Below are 22,591 nucleotides of genomic sequence, written 5' to 3' on the forward strand. Positions count from 1 at the left end.
ATTGTGCAACAAACCCCTTCGAATTTAACTGTAGCAACACACTGTACGCTTGTTTCTTCTCACTAAAACATTCCTCACAAACGCAGGAGCGAGACCCAAACCAAGACATGTCAGGAGGCTCCTTCGCTGCCGGACAGTCCAGACACGAGTCCAGAAATGAACGCAAAACTCAGCCTTCAGCTGGCATTAATTATTACAATCAAAAACCTCCCTCCAGTATTCATTCATGACAAGCTAATTTCAACTCTTATAGCAAGCGTTATTAATGTATTTTGCAGCAGCTTGATAAATTAAGCAGGGAAAGACAGCACCAACACTGCGAGTACCGGCCCGTTTCCCTTTACAGCACGACCGCGTTTCCCTGCCATGGGTGAGAGGAGCCGGGTGTCATTGTGCGCCTCAAGCTGACAGGCGGCATTTCGCTGTAATTTAGCGCCCGGAGCCCTGTGGGTGCCGCTCCACGCCCGGCCCATGCCCGGCCCGGCCGCCCAGCCCCGCTCCAGCGCCGCCGCTCCCGCGGCCCGGGCCGGGCCCTCACGCCGCTGGCCGCGCGGGCCGGCAGTGCCCCCTGCCGGCGGCACAGCGCTCCGCTCCGCTCCGCACCGCCCCGCTCCCGGCCTGCGGGGCAAGGGCACGAAACCCTTGGGGCGCCTCCAGCACCCCCAAACCCCGCACCGCAGAGCGCACCTGCAGCGTCAGCAAGCGCCCCCGGCCGAGTGGGGTCCGACCGTTCACCCCAGGAGAAAGATCTCGGCAACGCAAACACCCCTGTTTGTCCCCTCTGCTCTCTCCTGCTTTCCTCATGCCCCTGAAACAGCAGCATTTAGCGGAACATGCTCTTTTTCCAAGGGTAAGAATGACTTCGGTCACAAGTGAAAAGGCGTCGCAGACACTGCATGGGCTCAACAGCCAAGAAGCGACTGCTACAGCTGCTGTGTCCAGCTCCAGCCCACGCCCCATGCCGGGAGCACCAGCCTACAGCCTCAGCCGGCACTTGGAACAAATAACCCCAGGATGCAAGATCTATGTATGTTGGCACTGCCCTCTCTGTAGGAAACGGCTATTAGATCAGTGCATTGCAGGGAGATCGACTGCTCATTTCACACAAGCGGCCCCCTGTAACAGCCAACCTGAACCCTCAACCCATGGGGCAAAGATCCTGGATTTGGCAAAGCCGACAAACGCTCTGTCACCCTCCCTGTTTCTAAATCTGTGAAACTTTGGGAATGCCCCTATGAGGACACCATACAGATGTAATTCATATAAAACCACTAGTAAATTACAATAAGGGACAAAATATATGGTCTTAAAAGACACAGGGCAGAATAAAATCCCAGCATATGTAATTACCATTTTTATAACATTCCGTGGTACAATATTCTAGTAGCTCTTTTAAAGTTAAGATACGTCAGCATATTTGATCATGTTAGACTTCTGATTTGGTCTATTTTACTATGTAACTTAAAAACCCTATAGATTACAAGAATTTCAAGACACACAAAAAAGAACAATATTCTGATTAAGAATTTGATTTAGTATGCAGCTTCTCTTTATAGTCCCTTGGTAAAAATGAAATCTCCCTAACAAACACTTAATAAAACCTGTCAATATATCTAGAAAGAAAAATGACACAAATGCATTAAGTATTAAATACCCTTGAAAAAAGTCACATATTCCATGAATTTTTGATGCACTATCTTGACATTAATGTAAAACCTTGATATTTATAATTGACAGATATTTAATAAAGTATAGAAGATGACTGCTGCATAGCATGCAAATTGCTCAGACTGCTCAAAAAAGATACAGACATATTTAAACTAAACAAACACTTAATATGTAAAAAAAAAAATCAGATCTAGCTTTTACAGGTTCACGTAGCAAGGTCTCCACAGATTAGCTTTCAAATGTGACATTATCCACTACATGAACCCTAATTTTAACTTACCAAGTCTGTATGAAGTAGTTTCAGAAAGTTGGGAGGGGAAGCTTTAAATAAAAAATGGGAACATGAAAATGTGAATATATTCATTTAGATGCAGGTCCTGACATTCTACTGAAAGAGTTATTATAAAGAACAAATACCATTTATTTCGTTACCCTTTCTGTGAAAATATTGTCAGAGCTGGCAATCAGGGTGATGACCACTGCAAAAACAAATAGTGGCATGCTGAATTTTATTTTCCTCCTGATGCTGCTATTCCTAAAAAAAAAAAAAAATGAAAAAAAAAATGCTTTTTCCCCTTCAGTGTTCCAAGCCTTCTTTGAGACATTTGGAGGATATCTCAAAATAACCAGAAATATTAAAAAGTAACAGTGATTGCTGCCAGATTGTCTGCAGCCACTGTGGAAAGAGACAGACTGTTATTCTAGTCACCTAAAACACTATCAGACTAGAAGCCAGTTACTCAGTATGGCAATCACAGGAAAGGGGGGTGGGGGAGACAAGGGAAAAAAAAAAAAAGAGAGAGGAAAAAAGGAAAAGGACACTTCCAAACATTTTTCTCTTTCTGTGGAGCAGTAATATCCAGAGGCTCACATATCATGTTCAATTCCTCACAAACAAGCAAAACTCCTGATATGCCATAGGAGCCTCTGCGTTAATAATTTCTCCATCACACTCTTAGATGGACATCACAAGGTAAGGACTCTCAAGCTCCAGGAAGCAGATGCTAAAGGACTCCCACTTTGAGGGCTTGTTTCATTTGAATGGCATGAAGGCTGCAGTGTAGAATCGGGGGTGCCCAGCTAGAAAGCCATCACAACCTTCACTCTGTATTCCAGCCTAGGGGCATTCACTTGCTGTCAGAGTGGCCAGACCACTGAAGACAGTAACCCTTTTCCCCAGTCAATCACAAAATGCTAAAGCTCATTTATCAGAGCTCCTAATCTTAATGGGGAATTTCCATTAAAATCGGCTTAACATTTGCTTGTTTACCAAGTGATGCAAAGAACAAGTCCAATTACTGTAACACACAATACAATGTCTGAGTAGAAGGAAAAATTAAAGTTTACTTAGTGTTAAATTTGTGTTCACATCTGCAAGATGCAAAAGAAAAGAGCTGATGTATTTTTGTGAAGTCATATTGCCCAGTGTATTCCTGTGCGCTATTAACCCTTGTATAATCCAAGTAAGAAAAAAATATTTTAATCACTAGATGTGATCAAAGGTTCTTTTTTAAGACACCAGCTCTAAGCTGAGATAAACTGATCATTGGACCCATCTACTACTGCACTGTGGGTGAAAAAAGGTTTTTAAAAAAATCTTGGTTTTTGTTGGTTTCCTGAGTTTTTAGACAAAGAGATGGTTGGACTTCTGTGACAACTCTTTCAAGTACTCAGAAGTCCAAGGCAAATCATTGATTTGCTTGAATTGATACCACTAAATCAGATTTCAATAATTTCAGAAACCTCTTGTATCCCCATTCAAGTGGAGACAGCTCCACTTCTACCCCAGGAACCGACTGTAGAGTATACTGAGTCCACCACCCTCACAGCCCCCAAAACACTAAGGGTACTTGAAACAGTTAAAGCCAAAACCACTTTAAGCTTCCACCTTGTTAACTTTCATTCCTTTGAACATAAACCCCAAGGGTTAGTTGCTTTTGACCAAACAATTTTTTTCTCTTCTTTGCAGATTCTTCCCTCTTTCCACTGTACTCATTAACATGGGGAGATTTCGTTATGAGCCTTAGTGGATGCTACTTGATGGTTTCAGGCCAATGTGTAGGTGTACAAAAACACAAACACACACACATTCAGGGCCAGAAGCAGGAAGATCTGTCAGCATTTGCTGGTTACTGTCCCTTTCCCAGCTCTGGAAATCCTTTGAAGCAGCAGCCTTGAAGAGAAACTCCTCTCTGTGGAGCTGCTGAGGCTTTAACTGCCCTAAAGCTAAGTAAAATAAAGAATTCAGAATGGAGGATCCTAGTGATCTACAGGGAACCAAGAATTCACTTTTTCCATTGGACATATGCTGCCTAACCTAATGAGGGAAGCCAGTTCACTGTACAGGACAGGTGACAAAGCCAATGATTATTTTACTTTGTAACAACAGTTTATAACTATAGAGGCATGCTCTGGAATTTTCAAACAACCCAATTCATGAAGGGCTAGAAATAATGTTCACAAACCTGTGCTGTTATACAACCTTCCTATCAGGAAAAAAAAAAGGTACCGTAGGATTGAAACTTGTTAAATCTAAATAATATTCTCATTTAAATCTTTATGTCAACAATTTTTATTTACTTTCTGCCAATATACACAAGAAAGCACTGTTCCAGACTATTAGGGGATTCATGCAGCGGAAGCAAAGTGGAATGACTCCTCCTGGTGCAATGGAATTTAACTGCACAGTCCCTTTTTCTGTACCTTCTACCTGCAAAAAATGTTCTTTGTTAATGAGACAGCAGTGGCACAACAGACAACTCAAATCATTAACTATTAACTCAAGGGTCTGAAAGACTGACAACCCACTTCACATGCAACGTGGACATTACTGTTTGGTAGACAGAGTACACAGAAACAACTCTGAACTGACTGCAGCTGAGTACCCCACCTCCAATCCTGTGCCATCTCCTGTTTTAAATAGAGGCAAGACAGCCATGGACTCCTTAACATCCACTTCTTGATTACTCCATTTAAGAATACTTCTTACCCTGTAGGTATGCATACATACACAGTTCTGAAATACTAGTATTTCCCAAAACAGAAGATATTCAGACACAGCATTTAAATAAATGACCAAGTTTTCTATACCTCTTTTTGTCTTTTCACATAATCACTTAGAGCTGAGTGCAGGCTCATTAAGGGCTGAAGTGGGAGAAGCTGGGCTGAGATTAGATGTGTTTTGCAATGAGACAGCCTCCCGAGTCCCTCCCGAAGCAGTTCATATAACAGAAGGACACACAAACTCCATTATCTCCTGCGGTAAATCTCCTTGCAAAATACGAGTTTACTGTTCATGCTGAGCCTTAGATTTACAGGTCCATTCTGCAGTTTTTCATTCACACAGATACAGTAAGATAGCTACAAAACCCAGCTTCCTTGCAAGGATCTGTGTTTGCATACCATGATACATCATTTACTCTATAGACTCTTCCTGAGGTACAAAGTTTGCCTTGAGCATTTTTTATTTCAGGAAACATTTTACCTTGTTAATTTCAGGAGCTGGACTTTGATGATCTTTGTGGTCTTTTGTGATCTAGAATCTTCCAATTCTAGTACTTTATGATTCTGTTCAGTGCAACACACCGGTGCTATATTCATGCACAAATTCATCCCACAACTCTACTATTAGTGAACTTCACTATTAGGTGAATCACAAGCCACAAATAAAATTCTGTAAGGGAAACCTTGAAGTGAAAGGGCAGAAATGGTATTTCCAATTCACAACCACTCCTCAAAGAGTTTGCTGACAAGCATTAACATTATGCAGTATGGCCAAAGTTTTGTTACCTGTAAACCAACTACTCAAGTTTCCCAATAAATCCTACCAGGAGCCACTTAGGTGGAAGCTTGGATCACAATCACCTCATAATCAAGCTTCCACAGGCCATGCTAAGTCCTGGAACTAGAGGTACTGAGGCTACAATGGCACACAGATCCAAAACTAAAAACTTACCATTCCCTCTTCAACCTGCATTCAAATAATAGTACAAGAAAATAAACTTTGGTTTACTTAGCAACATATCAATGTCCTACTGTGTAGAGTATTAGCATTGGGTCTGACTGAAGAGGATAATCCACTTTGTAATTTAGTTAAATTACTAATTTTAACAAAGATAAGTACCCTGTATAATTTTGCAGTGCTTAAAGAATACATCCTTTGAGGATTCTGCTCTAAGAAACATCAGCTTGTTATAATATTTTAAATTTATGGAACATTTGTAACGGCTGTTATATCAGGAAAAATATTAAATCTGCACAATAAGTACAAACTTTATATGAGAAAGTATAGTTGTAAGTGCATCATGATGTCCTGATGTCTGCTGAGGCACTCACTTCCACAAAAGACACAGACAACATCCCTGGGGATAGACTCAAATGTCCCACAAAATGCAACTCAGTTAAAAAAAAAGGCTACTAACAGGAAAGCAAACAAAAAAAACTGTCTCTATTGGATGTAAAAAGAGATGCTGATCTGCATTCTCAACCAGGGGAGTGGTTGACAACCCCATCTTCAAAAAAATGCCTTAAAAGCCCATACTACTAACAAGAGAATGTATTATTCCTCCCAAATGTCATTTAAACTATGCAGAAACAAATTTTGTTTGGTGCTGCCACATACGCTTTGAAGTACGTCTCTGCTTCTCTAGAGGAAAACAGGCGTTTAGGCCACTATAGCAGAATCCATTCAGAATATAAAATAAATTAAAACCTGCTGATTAGGAGGCCTTAATAAAGTCTGTATGATGAAATATAACATCTATATCCAAAACTGAAGATATGTTTTATCCTGTCTGTCCTCCAATTTTGAATTATTTTGACTGTAAGGAATAGCAGACACCAAGCAGGACATGCCTGTATTTAGATCTAGGCCAGGATGGTCCCAACTGGTGCCCACTGTATGAATCTGGACCACAGGATGCCTCCATATGGCCTGCCACCTTTTCCTTGGAGGAGATAGGGAACAGCTGCCTGAGGAGCAAACGCTGCCTGAACAGCCAAACACCTCCTCCTGTGTCCGGCTGGCTCAAAGCCCAGAGCTGTCGCCGTGTTCCTGAGGAAGGCAAGGAAGGAACGGGGGAAGAAGGCAGCAGAACCTCCCACCCACGCAAGGACTTGAGCTCTTCTCTGCCTGACTCGGACAGACACAACCCAGCAAAGCCTGGAGCTGCTTCTGCTGCGGAGAGGGACAGCCAAAGGAATGGCCTAATGAAGCCCCAGGATCTGCTGTTATTGTCATCATAGCCGAGGGTGGGATATACCAGAAGTGACACAAAAATCAGCAATTTGGCACCCGTTTGCAAAGTCTAAACCACTGTACAGAAGATACGCTAAGTGGTACAGTACAAGTATACTGTCAATCTTCAATCTGCTGCCAGCAAAACAGATTAATACAATATTTTGGCCTTCACAGAGAAGAAAAACACAAAAAAAGCATAAATAGATTTCATTATTAACTGCCTATTTATTTATTATTGATCAAGAAGAACAACTTGGGCATTGAAATCCAGACAAAAAAATTAGATAGCAACACTATTTTTACCTTTGCAACTGCTCACTCAATACAATTTTAAATCTCTCTTTAAGGTGACATGCATGGTAGACAAGTAAACAAAAGGGAATGATTTCACAGGGTTTACAACTGTGCAGTCTTTCTTCCGCCCATTTTTCACAGTGTTGCTGACATAATTTCTGAAAAAAAGCTATTTGACTGGTATGCCAATGAGTATAAATCAAGTAGGGAGGAAAACTGAGAATCCAAAAGACCTACCTGTTCAGAAACAAAACTGATTCTGTTTGAAATACATTTGCTTTGACAGCATATTGGTTGAACTCTTGGGAAGCATTAAAAAATTATCTATTACATCAACTTAAAAATAATAAATACCTTCTGACTACTTCAATAGGGTGTTTTAAAAGACAGTTTACTTGTCTGCATTCAACTCAAATATCATTTAGCACAAAAAAGTTAAATGGTGGTGTCTTCAAGCCAAGTACAGAGAGACACCAGATGCTCTACTTCACGCTGACCTGGAAAATCATATGCTTATTGGAATAGGATAGATTAAAAACAACACAGAAAAATAATGTAAGAGCATCATAAGTCATACTGAAAGCATCACCACAACTTCAAAAACTGGTGTAAAAATTATGCTAGAGATGTGAAATCTCACCTAATATACCCAATATTGACGAGTCACACAGGATACCAGATTTTAAAGATGCTATAACATTATTTTGAAATCTAGAACTTGATGTATTAAACATCCTAACTAAAATGATATTTCAGTCCCTAACAGCTAAGGACTGGATTTTAAAATTTCATTCACACTAAATCAATTAGTCAAATTTTATATGAATAATATATGAAATTTAGTATCTGATCAAAAGGGATTACAGCCTCCCGGAAATAAAGTTCTCCATCCAGTACTGCACACAAACAGATCAAAACATCTTTGGATAGATTACTGCAAAGCTTGCATCCACAATGGGACTAGAACAACACTTTCACAAACAGTATCCAGATGTCAATACACCCTAGTCAGAAAACTGTTTGACAGTGTTCCTGTGAAGTGCTGGAAGCAATACAAATACCCAAAAAACATTAACAACTTCTGCCAAAGAGATTCTGTTTTAAAAAAAAATATTAAAAAGAGTGCGACTCATGAGGTGGCTTCTGCCTTCTTGAGTAAGAGTAGCTTGACAGAAGGAAAATAAAGCACTTGCAAGTATTTGCTCATTAACTTTGCAAAGAAACACAAAACTGAGTCAAAGAAAGTAAGTTTACTTGCTAAAATGTTACTTAAACAGGTGACTTTCTCCATTCAGTTAGAATTTTAGAATTAAACAGATCCCTCTTGTACTGGGGAACCCAGCACTGGATGCAGTGTTCTGGGTGTGGCTGAGTAGAGGAGAAGGATCCCCTCTCTGAACATGCTGCCAACAATCCTAATACAGCTAGGATGCTCTTAGCCCTTTTTTTGCCTGAAAGGACGCATTGCTGGCTCATGCTCGGCTTGTCCCCCAACATAATAATGGGATTATTTCACTCCAAGTGCAGGACTTTGCATTTCTTGCTAAATATCAACTGGCAGCCCATTTCTCCAGCCTGTCAAAGTCTCACTGGATGGCACCTTACTAGAAACTGATGTGAGACTAACAGGCTTGTAGTCATCTTTCTAAAGTGAGGACAGGAATGACTTTTGCCTTCTTCCAGTCCTCAGGAATGTCTCCCAGTCATCATGATCGCTCAAACATCACTGAGAGTCATCAAGTTTGCATTGGAAAGGACCTTTAGGGTCCACCTAGTCCAACTCCTCACTGTGATGAACAGGAATATCTTCAACTAGATCATGGCTGCTCAGAGCCCCATCCAACCTGACCTGGAATGTTTCCAGGAACAGGGCATCTACAACCTCTCTGGCAACTTTGCCAGCGTGTCACCACTCTTATTGTAAAAACTGCCTTCCTCAGGTCTGGTCTAAATCAACCCTCTCTCAGTATAAAACCATTACCCCAGTCCTCTTGCAACAAGCCCTGCTAAAAAGTTGGTTCCCATCTTTCTCACTCCCTTTTAACTATGGAAAGGCTGCTTTAAGGCCTACCTGGAGTCTTCTCCAGGATGAATAAGACCAGCTCCTCACAGGAGAGGTGCTTCAGCCCTCTGATTATTTCTGTGGCCATCCTCTGGAATCCCTCCATGTCCTTCCTATGCTGGGGACCCCAGAGCTGGGTGCAGTATTCCAGGTGGGGTCTCACCAGAGCAGAGGTATTGAATCCCCTCCCTCAACCTGCTGGCCATGTTGCTTTTGATGCAGCCCAAGGTAAAACTGGCTTGCTGAGCTGCAAGCACATGTTGTTGGCTCATCCACTAGCACTCCCAAAGTCCATCTCTGCAGGTCTCAAGCCTTTCAACTCACAACTGTATTGATAGCATGGGTTGCCCCAACACAGGTGCAGCACCTTGCACTTTCCCTGTTGAACCTCATAACGCTCCCAAGAGCCCACCCTCAAGCTTGTCCAGGCACCTCTGGATGGCATCCTGGACTGGCCTAAAGGCCAGTCTCACCAGAAAAGGAAGCTATTTGGTACCCCAGATTTTACATGTTCTATGTCATAGTCTCCCGCTCCATCCAGCGGCAGGCCCACATTTCCCCTGGTCCTCCTTCGGTCACTTCTGACATCCCTTGAAAGATGCAATTACTGCTGGGCTTTAGTTTTGCTAACCACATCCCTGGATCATTGGACAATGTCTCCATATTCCTTCCAGGTTATCTGACCCTGCTTTCACCTTCTCTACGCCTCCTTTTAATGTCTGAGTTTTTGCCAGGAGTTGATTCGTGAAGGCCTCCTGGCACTTTTCCCTGACTTCCTGCTTTTGGGATGAACTGCTCCTAAACTTAGAGGAGGTGATCTATCAATACTAACCATGTTTTCTTTCTTGGATCCTTCTTCTCTCCAAAGCATTATCCCATGGGACTCTTCCAAGCAGATCCATGAAGTAGCCAATACTGTTCTCCTCAAGTCCAGCACTCTGACCTTGCTGTTTACTCTGCCTTCCTCCTCCTCTCAGGATCCTGAAATCCACCTCCTCATGGTCACTACAGCCAAGGCTGCCTTCAATCTTTGCATCTCCAACAAACCCTTCCTTGCTTGCAAGTATGAGGTCCATGAATGTAAGTAGCACCTCTCCTCATTGGCCCCTCCATTGCCTGGCTGAGGAAACTCAACAAACCCCCTGGACTGCTTATGTCCTGCTGTGTTGTTACTTTAACAGACAGTGGAGTGAAGCCCCCCATGAGATCCAGACCTGCAAATGTGAGGCTATTTTTAGTTATCTGTAGAAGGCCTTACTCCTTCCTCCTGATCTGGCAGCCTTATAACAGAGGGCCACTACAATGTCAACCATATTGGTTGAGGTCCCGTTTTTTGTTTTTTTTTTTTCTTTCCGGACAGATAACTTGCTGGTGCTCTTCAGAAAAAAAGAATGTGGTCCCTCAGTGGTCCAAAGACTACAGGCTGAAACCACTGTGTAAATCAAGGCCAAACTGCCATCCTGGACAGTCCCACAAAACTGGTGTTTTTTCCAGCACATGAGAGGCAGCTACACACAGGTACTATTACTCAGAGTGCCACTGAATGCATTGCAAAAGCTAAGATTAGCTAATGGACTCTGCTCATTTTGGACTTACCACTTCAAAGATTTTAACAGTCAACTAAAGTTATAGAAGTGTTTTTTATTTAGGCAGGTAGTAACAGCCTTTACTACAGCTGGGTAAAAGATACAACACCATTTCAAACCTGTCAGGTTCAAAATGTAAATCATTTGGACACTTCTACCTTCTCTAAGTGCATTCCTTGTCTTCATATCTTGTTTTGATTCACAAAAACTTCTCTGTAGCTGACTACAAACAGGGATAGAGATGCACCTGAAAATCAAACACAAAGACCACTGCATATTCTTTTCAAAAAGCTCCAAACTTGGCTGTATTTTCTTTAGGAATATAATCTCACTGTGATGGTCTGTAAACTATATGGCTCCCTCTTGTGTCTATTATACCACATTTCAGTGGACAAAAATTTTTTAACATTAAGCAATAAATATTTGGGCTTTGTTCACCCTTCTGCACGCATGCAGTGCTTATAAATGTTAAGGAAGTCACAGACATACCTTCCTTTCTCTTCCTCTGAGAAGAGAAAACCCTGCAACTTACAGAATTTCTCTTTGGAACAAACTATTAAAAAATAAGTCTTGCAAACTACAAGTCTGCAGCAATGAAAGTATTCTTTTCACCATTCCCTGTATTTTAATACCAATGCAGAGGCCAAATGCACCGTTAAAGTACATCTGCAACAACTTTTAACTATTTTTTAGTTATCAAATTACGTACGTTTAGAGAGGTGTCAGTGTAGTTTATAGAGCTTGGCTAACATGCTCAAGAGTTTATTTTTGTCTGCTTAACATCCCACCTGTTTCTGCTTATCGAACCAGACTACAGTTTAGCTTGCAACAGCTGCGAAATTCATAAATCTGCCCATTCTTCATGTGTAGCCAGACTAAGCACTTGGAGAAAGAGTCAGAACCACAGCAGTCACCCTTATGGAGAAGCTAAGGAAATAAAACAAAGCAACACTTCTCAAACCATGTTTGAAACTGCACACTTATCAGAAGCCAAATTATTTTAAAAGCAGTCTAGCAATCATATTTGGAAAGAAAAAGAAGCCTTTGAAGACAGGAGCCATTAACCCTTTTATTCTCCCTGCCATTAGAAATATTTTCTAGACTAAAAATGTTGCAATTAAAATATTTTGCCTACACAAAGTAGTCCCCTTTTTAGTATCTTCAAATAGCTAAAAACCCCTGTCTTTTATTTCAAGATGCTGCTAGCATTACTTCCTGCAGTAGAACAACTATCAATAAACACCATTTTAAGATTTTTATATTATAAAAAATATATTTGTACATAAATACTTTAAAAGGTACCTGTACTTTAAAAAATATTAGTCTGCATATTGAAAGCAATATGAAAATCCTGGTCACACCAGACAGCTTTCATTAAAACACTTTTGATAAAGCAGTAGTAGTACTGAATGAAATTAGGGTATATAAAAATCTAAAAAACCTTCATTTCATCAAGCCTGTAGAGTACACTGCCTTTCATAGACAAGTGGGTTTGCTTTGCTTTTTTCATTTTTATGACAAATTTCTCTTTTGCTGTTTCTTCCCTTTTCCATCTGCTCAAGAATTACCCTCAGCATTAATATTCTGTGGGTCAATTTTGTTCACAAAATGATATGAGTATATGCAAGCTGATACTAAAATTAATTTCAGCTTTTATGAATAAGGAAAAATGGTACTTTGTTTTAGGGAAGAAAGAGACTTCTATTTTTTCTCTATGAACTTTTTACCTCCACCGTTTCATAAATTACAAGTTCTTATTTTTGAGAGCAGAAACAGAAATCAAAAATTTAAACTTTTCCGTAAGTTTTCATCAAAAACATTAATAATAGCTGCCCAATACATACAGCTGGCATTCCTGGAGCCAACTGAATTTAATTGACTTTCTAAAGAATAGTACTATTTGCTGAACAGTAGTATAGAAACATCCAGCTGAAATTGTGGTTACTTGGCAGTGCTGAAGTAAGGCACCAAATAACCGGAACCAACTTAAAATTTAACTAATATTTATCACCTCTCATTCTACAAAGGAAAGTAAATAAAGCAAATGAATCCTACCTGATCTACCTTCATGTTCATGGTTCAACAATGTGAAACAACTGCTATAGAACAAGATATATAGTAAGAACATAAGACAAGCAATTAAAGCATTTGTCAGGAGAACAGAAAAAAAAATTATCTAGTTTTCTGACCATTTTGCATTTCAGGTTTGTTTTTTTTTAATTAATGTTGCAGTCACATAACTTCTCACATAAACCAAGTGTAGGATTAGTCAGTGAAAAACTATGGAATTGGTCATAGTGATAGTTCAGCTGATTCAGATGATTTCAGTTCTGAAAATAACTCCAAGAGCAAGAATAGCAGCTAGAAGAATTGGATAATGCTCCACAAAATTCTGCTAATAACCTGTTGAAAACAGTAGACCTTTTTAGGGTGCAAAAAAAAGCTCTAAGGTATAACATTTAGAAGACCTGCTTGATGAGGCAGCGTATTTTGAGAAACTAAGTGAAGTCTGTAAGGCCAAGTGTGGACTGGTAGTCTAGGATAGGACACAGCAAGAAAAGAGAGTTGGCTGAACTATTGTTTCCTGAATTGTGTCACCTGGAAGGAATAATTCATTTCCCTTCTGATATCAAAGCCACTGCTTCTAGCTTATTCCTTGAGCATCTGATTGGGCTTTCACCCATCATTTTCAACTACTTCAGTTTTCAAAATGTATCCCTCTGCTCCTTATACTCCCTAAATGGAATTTGTGTTTGAAACATATTCAGTTCTTGAAACACCAAACAGCTACACAAAATAATGTAACTTTTGTTGAATTAAAACAGTTGATAGAAATGGTTTGGAACTCTGGTAGCAGTAAAGGAGAACAGAATTGCCCAGTGTCTTCTGACCTCTCCCATGGCCAAACAAAGTATCTCTAGATCACACATTTGGAGAGATTCAGTACACAGAGACATAAATTTTTAATACAGACTGTGCCACAAAAAGCTTTGGATGTTTGGACATTGAGCACTACCTTGAGAACAACACATCAACATTCACTTACAACATTATATCTAGGTATCAGTCGGAATAACAGAGTTCTGTTAGAAACTAGGTTTAACTCATTACTTCAGAACACCATGAAAAGTTCACCCATCTCAAGCCTCTCCATACCCTGTTACCAGATGGGTTTATCTTTGCATTTGAAAGCAATCAAAATAATTATGTTAAATAGAACAGAAAACAACAGTTATTCCATTTTCATTGGAAATACAACATATGCAATGGTTTTATTCTGTCAATTAACAATTATAATTTTACTTTGTTAAGCGCAAACTGCATATTTTTCAAGGAATCATAGGGGCATAGGTTGTAGATCCCTGCAGATCATGTAGAAAAGTTTCCAACCCACAAACTTCTAGAGACTGGCTAACAGTAGCAAGATAAAAGCAGTAACAGGATCATTCCTTATCTCCTTTTGCCCAGAACAAACAAATCCTGCTCCCTTTATCCCTATGGGGGGCTAAGGGCTGAAGCAAATGACATCTTAATAGCCCCCCTGTGGTCTCATTCCAGTTTGTCAGCCTGTCTTTAGCACTGGTGGGCCCAAAATTGTACAGTATTCCAGACAAAGCCTCACCCATTTTAAAACACAGGGCAGTAATCATTTCTCTCAACTAAATACATTTTTATATATCCATAAGCCTACTGAACTGCAAAATTTCAATAGCACTTCAAAAAACCAGTAGGACATTGCTCTAATGATTCAGACTTTCAAGGGCAATATACTTGCACTATTATTCAGCATCACTGTTTTCACACCACCCACAATAAGGATCATGAAAACAAAATGTATATGTTAAAGATTCTTACCTGAATAATTTTGTAGAAGTAGGCATACTGTCGAGCTGTATTTTTATATTGGCTAAAAACATCATGTATGGCCTGAGTTGACTGAAGATACTGGACTTCATCTTCTTCAAAATAGAGAGGAGTATCATATTCACTGGGGAGAGTCTGGATGTAGGGCAGCCAGAAAGAGTTGGGGTTGGCTCGCTCACAAAGGAGATGGAATGCCAATGTTATATTGCCCATGGCTTGAAGAATTCGATCTTGAGAATACAGAGATCCTGAATTAATCAAGAAAGGTGAGGAACTAAATTGATTATCCATGGAAAAGAGCATCCTAGATTTACTTTAAATTAATATAATTAAATAATAGGTAAGCACTTTAACAAAAAAAACCAACAATAACAACAAAAAAGGCTTTTCAGATTTCTAAAATATTTAGCTGCCTACACTGTACAAAAATCTGCAAGTTTTTTGACACAGCAAGTGCCTTGTGTACAATTGCATGACAAAACTAGAACAATATTCTCAATACCTCAGAACATTTTATTTCCAAGTATTATACAAGATACATGATAAGTGTTCAAAATAACACACACACACTTGTGGAAGATATCCAGTGCACTCTGCCAGAAACTAACCGGGAAATTAAATTCTTTCCGCTGCCACTTCAAGTTTCTAAGTATTCCAAACCTGATGGCTGGCATGATATGCAAGCACTGTAATAAAGAAGATCAGCTAAAAAAAGGAAGTCTCCTACTGAAAGTTCCCATAAATATTATTTGCTTTCTTAAGAACTTCCTTGAGCTCTTACCCAAGACTGAGTTTTTAGCTGACTCAACCGTCATCAATAGTTTTCTAGGAACCCACAAAAACAATTCTTCAGCCTACAGAAAGCAAAGAAATGCAATAGAGGGTCAGTTAGCACTTATACAATATGCCAAGCATCTCAAATATACATCAACATCTAATTTAAAGTTGTTTGCATTATCTTTTAAAAATCAAAATTATTCTGAATCAAAATTCTTCCTTCTCTTCCACTGCAAAATCAACAAACAACCTGTGTTCCATATTGTGGTAACCAAATGTTTCAATCTGCATTACACAAAGCTTTAAACACAGACACTCACATACAAAAGAAAGTCCTTCCATTTTGGAACTGCTAATATGTATAACACTACCTTAAAGCTACCAGATACATCATATTGCTGATAATTACATGATCACATATATTCTAACAGTAGAGATTTTTCATATTGGCTCTTTTTATTCTAGAAGAACTGTTCAGGATTTCTATAACGTATTAATTGTGTGCTAATGAAGCTTTTCAATGATTGTACTAAGCTCATTTTCTAACAGTCTTTCTACAACAGCTGATTGGTCTTCAAAGCTGTCTCCCACCTACAAAATGGGAAGGGAAAGACAATTTTAAATGCTTTCCTTTTAACAGTTAGCCAACTCTGTGTGTGTCTATACTCCTTATCTAATGATAAAAAAATCCTTTACAATTACCATAATTTGGGTTTTTTCGTTCTCACTGGAAAACAGGTATTGCAAACACCTTTTTCTGAGACAAAAAGACTAATTCTTTAAAATAAAGGACATGAATGAAGAAAATACTAAACAGGTATTGCAATATCTCTTTTCCAGGCAAAAACTTTTTCAGTTCTTTAAAAGGAACGTGAAAGAAGAGTCAAAATAGTTAGAAAACATGGAATAAAGGGATACATCAGTGTGGTAGAGTATTCTGGTGATTAGGTAAAGATTATAGGCAACACAGAGGAAAAAAGATTGAATAAAAATTCACAGTACTATCAGTAGTCATCAAAATAATACTCAATTTCATCAATAATGTTATTCTCAAGTACACAGAGATGGTATTGTTTCAGAATAGTATAAGCAGTTAAAAAGGGGAAAAGGGTGAGCATTTCAGAGCTCTGCAGATACATTTCAAACATGATTTCCTAATCTAACCCAAATGTTCACACGCTCACCTTTATCTCTCTTGTTGCTTTCAAACCAAATCCTTCCTCTTCAAAGTTAGCTATTTCAAAACCCTCTGTGGATGCTCCATTTTCAGTTGCCCACTTTAGCAATTCAGGGAAATAGTCATCTCTTTTTCCATCAAAGACAACAGACAAACCTATATACACAATTTATTAAAAAACAAATGCAGAAATAAGAGGATCCAGAAAGATAAAAAAGCTCAATACAGAAGCCTATGTAAAAAGCTATCCATTATTGCATAGCAGTGCTACTTTGAAGTAGCCGAGTCAGAACTGGTCTCTGTTAAGTGTTACTTAATACTATATAAATGCCATACCAACTTTTATCAAATTCAATATTGTGCCAAACTGGCTTACCATTCATCTTAAAAATGCAACTGCCCAAACTGAGCAGTAATAAAATATGAAACTCTCCTTTCTTTCCCTTTTAATAAAAGCCAAAATATTTCCAATCTTAATATCAATGATAAATGCAATTGCCACAACATGTTGATACAGACAAGGAAGAATTTGAGAGGCAAGCTGTAATTTCATTAATTCAGCACTGCAACTGATGATAAGCAGATCTTGAGTTCCTTCTTTCACATACAAGGCAGTTAGCCTTTTCCTGTAGCATATGGATCTACTAAAATATCTGAGGATAGATCTAAAATATCTAAGGATCATCCTCCTGACATCACAGAGCTCATCCGAATTTTTACACTTTGCTTCCCCAACAGCATGTAGTCCACCAGAGAAATCACAAGCCTCATTCATTTTCTCAGCTTTCCTCTTTACAGTGAGTTCATTTGAATCTCTCTGTAATAGTTCCTGGCTATACTCAGCCATCTCCTTTTGTACCTCTTTGCCTCTGTGTGTTCTCTTCAGCCCAAACTCTAGAGTCAGATCACATTAAAAGTGTCCAAAGGCCCCCAAATACTCAGGCCATTTTATGAGTGACAAAAAGTCATCAGCAAGATGCTTTGCATCCAAAGATATTTTGGCTAAGCACAGGGAATAAAATACATTTTGAGATGAAAATTATTTTAGGGAAGTAGCATTAGTGTATTTATTCAAAATACCCCCTTCCTGCCTCCAAATTTTACATTTCAAGGCCAAGAACTGATCAAATTTGTAGGTAACTTAAAAGTGCAAGTATCATTTAAAACTTCCATCACTGATGATGCAGTATAAAAATTTATTAAAAATTTACAAAGTACTTTCTGGAATACAACGACCTCACAAGCCTGGCAGGACTAGCTGCATAGTTTCTACAGAACTTGGTAGGTGTTCATAATGTCCAGGATTTTGCTCTTTTGATTTCCAACTTTTGCTACTGTATAAGACTATTGGAAGCTTTCAATATCCAGCTTGTACATGGGACCATTCTTTAAGCATCTCTGAAATTCTGCTTCTCTTCCTTATATACAATGTAGACGAATACTTTGCATATTTTTCCAAATTAAAGAGAGGACCAGCTCCTTTAAATTATAAGCACCATAAATTGTTTCTACATGGAGCAAAATAAAGCTGTACTGATGAAAATCTATACTGAAAAGTAGCTTTATTTAAGATTTTGCTAATGAGTCAAAGAAGGAAAATTTTAAAAGTTAAAAATATTTTGTTTTCAAATTAGGAGTTTTACTATACCCAAGGTTATTTTAGTTCACATTCTGCAACCCCATGTTCTAGTCAAGAAAAGCACAACGTATAATACTCTTGGCAATATATAAAGTTGTACATCTCAGAGCTCCCAACAGGAACTTCCTCTGCAAACTGTCTAAAGCCTTTATTAAGTTAGCAAACTGTTCAGTATTAACTACTATGTTCCACTAAAAATAGTCTTGAAAGACACCATACACATTATGTATGAAAAAATGTTACATGGAAAGACAATTGTATGTCAATAGCAGTGTGGGTAGCAGGTTTTTTTATCTCCCAAAGAAAAAAAATGTGTTCTATTAACATGATACTCTTACACAAATTCTATCATCTTTGCCAGCAGCATCTTCCCCATGGATAGTTCACTCTAGTGCAGAAGAAAGATACAGCAAAGAGGCCAACCCCAATTCTAACTCTGCTCTTATTAACCTGAATTATGACTTACTTTAACACATATATCATAAAAACCTGGACATGTATAATAAGTTTATAGTAGTCATGGCACAGTTATAAAAATGAACCAAGTTCATGTCTGCATCACTACAGAATGCAGTCACTCAAACAGCATCATTTATTCTTCCATATACCCACTGACAAAAACTCATGTTCAGAGGTTTGTTAGGTCCTTTCATGGAGTAAGATTTTTATGCATCAGTCAAAATATATTAAAAACAGGTGTGAAAGGGAAATTTCAAGCCTCTGAAGTATTTGCTTTATCAAGTAATACTATGAACTAGACAAGCTCCATTTATATGCAGTCTGGCTTTCTTGCTGTTAACTGTATAAATACCAGAGAGGAAAGAATTGTTTAGGACTTTTTGAGGTATGTCCAGCCCAAACCTACTCCTTGCAAGTTAAAAAACTTATTTCTCAGTCATTAGAATACCTCAGTCATAAAAGACGTTAATTTTTCTAAAAATTATATGAAAAGAAATTTTTAGAGTATGCCTCCAAATATAACAAAATTAATATAAAAAAGTGTCATCAACAGCAAGATGTTACAGACCATAATAGAAGAAAACTGGTCTAGTATGAAAAATAAACCTTAAACTTTGGAAAATTGGCAATAAAATTCCTCATTAACTGTGATATAATAATAATTTCTTTATTTTGATTATGTGCTTCATTTAGAGCACATAGATTTACTAGTTGATGTATTTATTTTGTGCATCTACATATTTTTGTCATTGATGTCCTGATGTTTCTGATGTACTGATGTCTCAACATCCAATAAAGTCTTGATGTAAAACAGTTACAAATTTAAATTCAGAATGTTCATATTTATGGAGGCAGAGCAGCACACCATGCAATCAGGAACCAAGGCAGCCTATTATTCTCTAAGGATTTTTACTTCTAGTCCTTCAGATTGTGATGAGAAAACAATTTCAAGTTCCTTTTGCTAGTTATCAGACAGAATTCTCACAGGATCATCTGTCTGTGATAATAATTCAGAATTCTGAATATTAAAATGGTTAATTCCAGTGGTGAAGCCTACCTGAATATTTCAGAAACACTTGCAAGTGTTTCACATTTACCTTTTTGCTTTTTGCGGATTTTCTCCACGAGTGAACGGATCTGTACATATTCTTCCCATTCCTTACCAGGACCTGGGGGAGGACTGCTGCATTCTGGAAATAAAAGTGTTTTCTTTTATTAAGTACATAATAGATATATATATGTGCACACACACATATACATATATATTTTAACCTCAGAATTATGGTTTCATAGTAACAGAACCTGGGTACTATATGTCCTTCAAATATTTTTACATGGCAAATGAAACAATCTCCACTGTTAAAACATCCTATTATATGACAGGTAATTAATTCAGACTTTTGAAATCTTCACAGTATAACTTATTTTATTTTTAATACTCTTTCAGATATAAGAAATAGCAAATGTCTAAAAAGCTTGGAAGAAAAAAAGGTAAACAACCAGGCCATTAAGTAAATAATATACCACATAAGACAACAAAAACGTGTCTGTTTTCAGTAATTCAAGCAAAGCACTCTGTTTACATTAGCCTGCTTGCCATCACTCTTGCTGCAATGAAAGCAGATGATAATAGCACAGAGCATACCTTAATTAATTGAGAAATTTGCTGGTTGACCTGCCTAGTCAATACTGTTTTCATAGATGCACAAGTACTGGAAGGATGAGCAAAGGAATACAAAGCCATGCTTTAGCTTTAGATTACAACCACAGTGTCTCTGCCAATATTCTAAATGTCAGTGTGTGGATTTCTTGACTTAAGCCATGTAAATCCAAGTGGACAGCTGAAGATTACCTTGCTCAACTGATTTGAAAAATCTTAGCATTGAATAAAATATGGAAGCTTGACAAAAAGAACAGCTGATACTTGCTTTTGCTTAGCAAATTAGATCTACATTTTATTTTTGGTTGCAAAGCAGAGGCCAATTGTAGCACAAGCACCAAATTGCTTTGCCAACTCCTTGTCTCCTCTTCAAGAGCAACGATAACAAAAATTCTAATTTTTCTAGGGCAACATTTAGATGCATTCAGAATATGAAAATCTGGACTTGTGTTTCAAAAACAACTGTATCACAGCACAGTTATTAATGACAGTAGAAAGAGTCAATAGTATTTTGGCATCACTGCACAAAATTATGCTCTGCTTTTCATATTTACTAGAAATAATGGACGAGTTCCAAGTTCCTTAACAAGTGAAACAATCTTTGGTCTATATGTGAGATCTAAGCACCATGAAAAGCTTCCTAACAGCAACAACAGCAATAAATTTATCTAAGCAACAAAGATATGTGTGCAGTTGACCTGAGTTGTATTACTGCTTCCCACAGTTAATTTCCCTACTGTAGTATCAGTTGGAAGTACTGTTCAAGTGATAAATGGAAACAGTGCAATTCTTCAAGTTTACAGGAAAAACATTTGTGACAAAGCTTCAATGCCAAGTCATCTAGCTGTTTAAAAGTCTAATCTTACCCAGTATTGATGCTTGTATTCAGATGAAAAGCCAAATGCTGCCACAAATATGGTCTGTCCAATAAATACCCATTTAAATAAGCCAGCGATGGCATATATTAACAGACATAGTTCAATAGGCATCTCAGAATACCTAACTTAAGCACTCTGAAATAGCAAGCTTGGCCACTTTCAGGAAAAATACAGCTCACTGTCTTCAGCAAGAAAACGTATTTGAGTGGTTTGCACAGCATTCCTTTTCCCAGAGAGACATAAAAAGAAAACTTACTTTGCAATAACTCATTAATTAGGTTCAACATTTCCTTTGGAGATACTGTCGCTGTGGCTCCTGTACCTGACTTCTGAGTTTTAACTCGGCTCTTCTTCCCCATTTTCAAACTAAAAAAGATGAAGAAGCACACCGTCACCAATTACAATGAAACAAAATATAAGCATGAATGAACATGCTTTCACTAGTCATGTAAAAAAGAAAACAATGAGAAATGATTTCTTGCACATATATATGTGCAAGTACTATGGCCTGACTGTAAGAGCCATACAGTGCAATCTGAAGCAATATTTCATGTAGTTGCACATTAATTACTTGAGGGTAATTAGAAAATAGAAATCTTAGAGGCAAAAAGAAAAATTAATCTAATCACATGCAAATTCATTAGTTATGAACAAATATTATGGATTCCAAAGTATTCAGTCTATAGAAAACCAGGTTATTTTATCTCATCAGCTGCATGGCCAATAGCAGCTGAATTAGTATTTTGACTGTACGTTAGTAATTCAAAATGAATTGAAAATTAAGTATTCCATTTCAAAATAAAATCAAAATACCATCTGTATATCTTTGCTGCAGCTTCTTGTGATTCAAGGCAACCAGTTAAAGAAAACTTATTTTCGGTAAAGTAAATGGAACACTATCTTAGGCTGGTATTCCAATATTAAGTGCCCCTTATTCTCATGCAGGACTTAAATCACACAACACCTCCTGGAACAGCAGTGTAGCAAGGTGTGAAATATCCAGGGAATTTCTCACATGCACTGGGAGCAATTTCTGAGGCTGGCACTGAACAGGCTTCTAGGGGAGGAGTTGTGCAGGATCTGGTACTCATGAATAAGGAAGAACTGCTCACGCATAAGACAGCCAACTGCCTTGGATGCAGTAATTGTGAAATTGTAGTGCAAGTATTGAGAAAAGAAAGGAAAAAGCAGAAGACTCTGGACTCACTGCAGTAGAGAGAGCAGGGACATGCTCAGGGAATGGTAATCAGAATGACCTGGGAGGCTACAAATAAGTCCATGACAGCCA

General features: G+C 38.3%; 1 protein-coding gene across 1 annotated transcript in view; it reads right to left on the reverse strand.

The window, feature by feature from the left end:
* SETD3 (SET domain containing 3, actin N3(tau)-histidine methyltransferase) overlaps nucleotides 1–21,662 on the reverse strand; it is a 35,769-nt gene extending 14,107 nt beyond the window's left edge. The window contains exons 1-5 of the mRNA XM_062494914.1: nucleotides 21,560–21,662; nucleotides 19,863–19,955; nucleotides 16,675–16,823; nucleotides 15,495–15,567; nucleotides 14,705–14,961 (exon numbers count right to left, since the gene is read on the reverse strand). Coding sequence (XP_062350898.1) covers nucleotides 14,705–14,961; nucleotides 15,495–15,567; nucleotides 16,675–16,823; nucleotides 19,863–19,955; nucleotides 21,560–21,662 — 675 coding nt within the window. The remainder of the gene's footprint in view (nucleotides 1–14,704; nucleotides 14,962–15,494; nucleotides 15,568–16,674; nucleotides 16,824–19,862; nucleotides 19,956–21,559) is intronic.
* Nucleotides 21,663–22,591: the final 929 nt, after the last annotated feature.

Source organism: Cinclus cinclus, chromosome 6 (assembly GCF_963662255.1).
Source record: "Cinclus cinclus chromosome 6, bCinCin1.1, whole genome shotgun sequence".
Lineage (NCBI taxonomy): Eukaryota > Metazoa > Chordata > Aves > Passeriformes > Cinclidae > Cinclus > Cinclus cinclus.